The 7,351-nt window shown below is 34.7% G+C and overlaps 1 protein-coding gene across 1 annotated transcript; it reads left to right on the top strand.

Annotated features, from left to right (window-relative positions):
* Positions 1–1,415: 1,415 nt before the first annotated feature.
* Positions 1,416–4,867, top strand: LOC133691810 (ent-kaurene oxidase, chloroplastic). Its single transcript, XM_062112405.1, has 8 exons — positions 1,416–1,672; positions 1,751–1,911; positions 2,907–3,068; positions 3,175–3,315; positions 3,437–3,691; positions 3,772–3,936; positions 4,020–4,214; positions 4,294–4,867. Exons 1-8 carry the CDS (start codon positions 1,522–1,524, stop codon positions 4,606–4,608), a joined length of 1,545 nt encoding a protein of 514 aa, XP_061968389.1. The 5' UTR covers positions 1,416–1,521; the 3' UTR covers positions 4,609–4,867.
* The last annotated feature ends 2,484 nt before the right edge of the window (positions 4,868–7,351 follow it).

The following is a 7,351-nucleotide window of genomic DNA, read 5'->3' as shown; positions in this document are numbered from 1 at the left end:
AAAAATTTTTTTCTTGAAAACACATATTCTCTGAATCTTTATTTTGTTTTTTCAAAAAAATAAAAAAATAAATAAAAAGTAGTTGTTTTTCAATTTTTTTTCTTATGAAAATCAATGATTTGTGATGGTGAGGGGATTCGAACCCGGCATGTATCCCTATCAATACTTTGTTTTACAAGATGCTTTATTTTTCTATTAATTTTAATTAAGTGAAATAAAACACTTGTTTTTTTTTTTAATATATACAGACTACATTCAATTATCCAAGCCTGAAATAAATATATAAATCAATGATAATTTTGTCCCAGGTCCTGGATACGGAGCTCGCCGCTAAATATGTCAGGAGCGTGCAGTTATGTTAACGTAATGAATGGCTCAACCGATATAGCCCTAATCCGAATGATTTTCTTCCTTGGTTCGAAAAAAACACCATATTCTTGCCTGTGTTGCCGGAAATACAATCCTCCTTCTAGACCCTTATCCTTGTACCGGTTCCTGTACCTGAAAAATTAATGCATGAGAAATTCTAGACGGCTTCTGGAGATTGCTGTGATTCCAGGCCTTGTTTCGAGACTCGAAAATTACAATAAAATACCGTCATGTCTCAAGCTTAAGCATCATTATATTTGATGACCTGTTTTTGCATGATTTTTCTTGGTTTTTCGTAGTTATGGCTGTTGCATCTAGGCGTTTCGAATCAGAAGAACGGACAGTAGCAGGCTACAGATTGCAATTCTTTTGATAAAACCATGTCCCATAATGGTGAAAGGAAGGATAAGACAGAATTCACTTTTAATGAGATGGAATATAAAACTGTAAATTATGCGTTTATAGTAATTATAATATATGATTTATAAGGAAAGGCGCGGCAAAAAAAGCAACAGAATTATGAGTTCCCTGATAAATAAAACGCTACGATGCGTGCTGTGAGCAGGCCCGAAATCCCAGAAATGAAGCAGATGGTGCCAAAGACAGGCCACGCTTTCGGTAAACTTAGAATAAATTAAATTCTCGACATTTTATGTTAATATAACTAATAAATCAAAGTCGATCAAAAACACTTGAACTGTCGTAGGTGGGGATTTGTTTTGAATTACTTTTCATTATATTCTTACATTTTCCAATGTGACGTGTTAAAAATAAACTGTAAAAAATATTAATTTAGTATAATTCTAAGTAAAAAACAATATAGCGGGCGGGCATATTCGATTCCACAACCGCAGTTACAACAAGACAAGCAGCCTCAAAAAAACGTGGCACTATCAAAAAAACAAACATTTTTCCATCTTATAATCCAAAATACATTTTCATAATATCTCTCAATGTGTGCACTGACTCCAATATGTACAATGAAGGCTACTGTTTCCAGTAAGGGGAATATATGATTAATTTAATCTGGCTTTCACACTGGCATCATTATGGCCACTAATATATAGCGTGGTGTAATCAGAAGCCAGAAGGGTGTGCTCCACAGCAACAAGACGACTCCTTTCTCAATCCTTCTCTCTCTGTGCAAGAGCAATGGATGTTGCAACTTCAATTCTTCCAGCTTTTCAAGCGATGCCCTATGCCACTCCTGCTGCCGTGGGTGGCCTGGTCTTTTCAGTCTTCTTCATCAACAAGTTCATCTCCAATCAAAAGAAAGGAAACTCCAGCCTCCTTCCTTTACCAGGTACGCGTTTCTCGCTTCCAGAAACAAGAAATCAAAATGGGGTTTCTCATTTCTGATAATAATTTAAAATGGATGCAGTGGTGCCAGGATGGCCAGTCATAGGGAATTTGCTGCAACTGAAGGAGAAGAAACCACACAAGACGTTCTTAAGGTGGGCTGAGGCTTATGGGCCAATCTATTCCATAAAGACCGGTGCTTCTACTGTGATTGTTCTCAATTCAACTGAAGTTGCAAAGGAGGTGTGATTTTCAGCTTTCATTTTCTTCATTTTCAATACTTTTATCTGTGGATTTCATCTACGATTCAGTACCAAGCACCCAACCGAACTTTACTCACTGTCAGAACCAATCCACTTCGCATATAGATATATTGCTGTCGCTTTGTTTAAAGTCCAAACACAAAAACAACAATTGAGGCAGTTTAACCCGGTCCACATCAATCAAACTCAACCTTCCTTTGCTTATAACTCAGCCTCGCATTCGATGACTGAAAAGTTAATCTACAGACCGGAAAATGGGCAGGGGGGGGTCAAATCTGCTTTTTTGTGTGCCGATATTTTTAAAGTGCGTGTCTGAGTTTGAGAGCAAATTCTGTAACTGTTGCGGTTTTTTACTGGACAATATATTAAAATATATTTTTTTATTTTTTAAAAATTATTTTTAACCTAACCTATTAAAATGATAAAGTATAAAAAAATTATTATTTTTTTAATATATAAGAAACATAATTTCAACAGGATTCCAAACACCACAAAAATCTAACCATCATCAATAACTATTAAAAATGTTTTTTTGTTTTAAAAAAACTTGAAATTCTTTTGGTTTTTTTATATTAAATTAATTTTTAAATTATTACATATTATTTTTATGTTTTAATATTAAAAATAAATTTTAAAAAATAATTTTATTTTAATGTATTTACAAAAAATAATTGCTAATATAATATTAAACGGTTCTATTATGATTTCAGATAACTATGAAGAAAAGCCCATAAACTTTAGCCCCCGGCCCAAACTTTGGTCTTGGTCTGCCTATCCACACCGAATTGCGAATTTTGTTCAACTTTTTCAGATCAATTGCTAACTTTACAGGTGCTAATTTACTTTCAAACATTTGTTTTGAAAAATTATAAGATGATCATAAAAATAAAAATAAAACTAACACCTGAGTCACAAGCAAATAGGGTACTTAAGTTCTACTGGTTGCTATAACCAGTAACTTCATGAATATTTCAGGCCATGGTGACTAGATATTCGTCCATATCAACAAGAAAACTATCAAAGGCCTTGGAAGTTCTTACAGATAATAAATCTATGGTTGCAACAAGTGATTATGGTGACTTTCACAAGATGGTGAAGCGGTATATACTTACAAATGTACTCGGAGCTGGTGCTCAGGTTGGCCACCTTGACAGATAATATCTCCATGTATTTTCGCGCCTGCTCATTTTATTTTTCTGTAAAACTAATAGTTGATAATTATTATTATCCATTTGATTTTCAGAGACGACACCGGGTTCACAGGGATGCCTTGGTAGAAAATGTTTCAAGTCAATTGCTTGATCATATAAAGACCAATCCTCAACAAGCTGTGGATTTCAGGGAAATATTTGAGTCTGAACTTTTTGGATTGTCAATGAAAGAAGTGAGTTCTTTAGTATCTTGTCTCGGTAGATTATCCAAGTATAAACGAGGCTAGTATTCCAACTGCGTGTGAAACAATAAAATCTAGTCTATGAATTGAGAAAATGCAATGAATTTTTCAGGCTTTAGGAAAAGATATGGAATCTCTATATGTAGATGAACTTCAGGCCACTTTATCAAGAGAGGAGATTTTCAATGTTCTGGTGCTTGATCCCATGGAGGGTGCAATTGATGTTGACTGGAGAGATTTCTTTCCATATTTGAGATGGATTCCTAATAAGGGTTTTGAAATGAAAATTGAGCGAATGAATTTTCGCAGGCAATCGGTGATGAATGCCCTTGTGCAGGAGCAGAAGAAACGAATTGCATCTGGAGAGGTAACCTTTGATTTCGTTCAGGTGCAAATTTCTTTCAGAATTTCACAGTTTTGTTAACTTTTTTTTTACATGTGGAACAGGAAATAAATTGTTATATTGACTACTTATTATCGGAAGGCAAAACTACACTTACGGAGAAGCAAATTGGTATGCTGGTTTGGGAGACAATTATTGAGGCATCAGATACAACTATGGTCACTACAGAATGGGCCATGTATGAACTAGCGAAGAACCCAAAATGCCAGGTTGTCTCAATCACTAATTTGCACATTTCATCTGCGGACACTTGTTTGTTAAACCTTGTAATTACTCTCTCTTGAAACGACAGGATCGGCTTTATCATGAAATCCAAAATGTCTGTGGGTCTGAGAAGCTTAAAGAGGAACACCTGTCCCAACTGCCATACTTAAATGCTGTTTTCCATGAAACTATTAGAAAGTACAGTCCAGCTCCTATTATACCTTTGAGATATGCTCATGAAGATACACAAATAGGGGGCTACTATGTTCCAGCTGGAAGTGAGGTTGGTCAGTTTGTCCAAGAGACTTTATTCCTTTCTACGAACTCTGGTTTACAAAATCAACTTAACATGTTCCATGCAGATCGCTATTAACATTTATGGATGTAACATGGACAAGAAGCGTTGGGAAAACCCTGAAGAGTGGAAGCCTGAGAGATTCCTTGACGGCAAATATGATCCCATGGACTTGCACAAGACAATGGCATTTGGAGCAGGAAAGAGGTCATGCGCAGGTGCTCTTCAAGCGTCCTTGATAGCATCTGCCACGATTGGCAAGGTAGCACAAGAATTTGAATGGAGACTTAAAGATGGAGAGGAAGAAAATGTTGATACTGTTGGACTCACCACTCGCAAGCTTCAGCCGCTGCATGTCATCATAAAAACAAGAAATGTGTAGGGACTTGGGAGAATTGAAGCCCTTCAATTCACTCCTTTGTGCTTTATGTGCTAGTGCGTGAAAAATACCTGTGGACTACTTGAAGCGTGTTTGTAACATCTCACAATCGTTGGCGGCGTATCCTATAATGCTAGTAAGAATAAAAAGATCTCTTTTTTCATTTTCTTTTTCATGTAGCTTGTGGAGCTGAATGTAACATCATATGACGATGCAGTTAAAATATTTTGCTTCTAAACATGCTGCTGGGGGTTATGTTCTTCATCACTTGCACAATTTTGTTTCCTGCAAAGCGAAGCTGTGTTTTCTCAGTTACTACCGTTTTCTCTACTCGTATAGCACGTGGGTATTTTATTGTATATTTATTATGGCGATAGAATAATCCCGACTCTCTTTAGCTACAACAACACAACACCGTTGAAATTATATTTTTTTTATAATTTAATTATTTTTTATATTAAAAATTAAAAATTATATTTTTATATCATTAAAATGTGTCCATATTAATAATAATTTTTTTTAATATTTGGATTATTTGTCAGAACATGAACTTATTTAAACTACCAATTCCTTGATAATCAAGTGATGGAAATTCACTTAAATATCTTGCAGGTGCCTGAGAAGAATGTTGGTGTAGATTTTTTGTATTCTATTGATCGAAGACCCATTCCTTGGTTGTCTTTCTTCTCAAATTCAAGCGGATGCCATTGTCCTTGGATCTTTAACCAATTCAATGAACAGAGAATCGATTGCAACAATGGGCTTTTGATAAGACGCGAACTAAATAGAAAGATGAAATGGATGGTGAGTATAGTTATGGTTCTTGATAAAAAAAAATTCCCTTGCTTTCAAAGCGATACGCCAACTTAAGATCAAAATGCACTGTCCATTAAACTATAGGCTTTTATTGGCATAAATGTACCTTGTTAGCATATCTTGAAGCAGTTACAAATTTCTGCAAGTGTTCTCATGTTTTAGTGATAAATTTCTCCGAGCTGAATGAACTTGGCGAGGATGGCTGCATGCTTGGGATAATTTTTAATGAACTTGGCTAGGAATCTAGGATGGCTACATGCATGCTTGGGATAATTTTTTTTCCTTGGAAAACCAAACATCCTCGAGAAGAAAGGTAGGGAGGGATATGAGGTTTGACAGAGAGAGAAGTCGGCTGTTTGGATGGACAGAAAGACATCCGAGGAAGGAAGGGAGGTATACCTCTCGTCTTTCTTCTTTAATGACTTAAATTTGCACTATCTGATTTGGAGAGACGGCAACACAATCAACTGCCATAGACATCGATATCCATTTTTTTACAGTTTTCTTATCCTCTAACTCAGGGGCTCGGAAATGGAAAAGAAAGTTGAGAGAAAAAAAAAAAAAGACGAGGGATTGGAGAATCAGAAGAAAAAAAGTAGAGGGACTAAAAGCAAAGGTTTGTTTGTGTTAAGAAATCATGATAAAAAAAAAAATCTAATGGCCCTTGGAGGTTTTGGCATGTGAAGTAGAATGAGAGGACCAGTGTAGAAATTTGAGATGTAATATAGAACTTTTAAGCGTTTACAAATTTCACTCAAAGCGGCCTCCTATAATGGCGCATGCAGGTGAGCAGAGCAAACAAAAACGCATTTAGATTATAGATGTACATAAATCATATGCATTACACTTGTGATATGATCACCACGCTTTTAAATCGCGATTTTAATAGCCCCTGCAATGTCATTTCATGCATGTTTGATATTGTTGTGGTTTTTATAATTATAATTTTAAAAAATATAAATTATAATTTTTTCTTATTCAATATTCAAAATAAAGTTTTCAATGGAACCATGCAAAACTATATAGTTGTTTTTGTTAATTAAAATTGAATTTGTAATTGCAAAACACAACCTAACTATAAAAATAAATAGATCAAAAGTTAAGTTGACAGGGTATAGAATTGAATGATACATTGCTCACGCAATATGATTTCTACCTAGTGCTCTGAATGGTAAAGTGAAAAAATTCAATCAAGCGTGAGTAAATGATAAGAGTAACTATGACTTTCTTAAAATAGCCATCATATCAAAATTTAAGTTGATAAAGTAGAGATTTGAATGATGTGTCGCGGCCACGATGGTCGTGCTTGCCCTGACGACCGAGTATAGGTCACATGCTTTAGCGCCATCCATTTTCGGGACTAGTTGATTCGATAGGTGAGTTGTTATACACTCCTTAACAGATTTTAATTTTTATAACCACCGTTCTGCTATCTTAATCGACAAAGGCTCGGCGACAGAGGTGGCCATGGTCATCTTTGAGTCCAATATAGTTTCATATCATTGCTAAGCAAGGCTATTAGCTTAAGACTCTTGTGTTGGCATTGTCTCTATTTTACTGAATCTTGCTTCCACTAAATCTAGTATTGAAAATGTAGGTATTTAAGTAATCAAGAGAGGATTCATAACCTTAAATGAATTAGAAAAAATATTTTATTTATTTTCAGATAGCATTGATTATAAAAATATTATTGATTATAAATTCTTGGGCAAGGTAAAATGAGATTTGAAAAGAGTTTTAAATTTTTTTTAAAGAATCGATAACCATGGTATTGAGAACGAATATGATTTGGCAAAGTAGACACCTTTTATGATATAATATCTAAATTGAAATATTATTGATGAATGAATAATAATTACACTAAGAAACCAGTCATTGAAAGGTTAAGTCAAACCACTTATAATTTAATATTAATTGTAAATTTAACCAT

Source organism: Populus nigra, chromosome 4 (genome assembly GCF_951802175.1).
Source record: "Populus nigra chromosome 4, ddPopNigr1.1, whole genome shotgun sequence".
NCBI lineage: Eukaryota > Viridiplantae > Streptophyta > Magnoliopsida > Malpighiales > Salicaceae > Populus > Populus nigra.
The sequence above is the reverse complement of the archived record's forward strand: the minus strand, read 5'-3'. Positions and strand labels throughout refer to the sequence as shown.

Bases quoted from the DNA above. Each gene is read 5' to 3' on its own strand.
- LOC133691810 (XM_062112405.1), top strand. From the start codon at position 1,522: ATGGATGTTGCAACTTCAATTCTTCCAGCTTTTCAAGCGATGCCCTAT. The intron at 1,912-2,906 runs GTGTGATTTTCA...TGAATATTTCAG, and splicing joins CAACTGAAGTTGCAAAGGAG to GCCATGGTGACTAGATATTC. The intron at 3,937-4,019 runs GTTGTCTCAATC...TTGAAACGACAG, and splicing joins CGAAGAACCCAAAATGCCAG to GATCGGCTTTATCATGAAAT.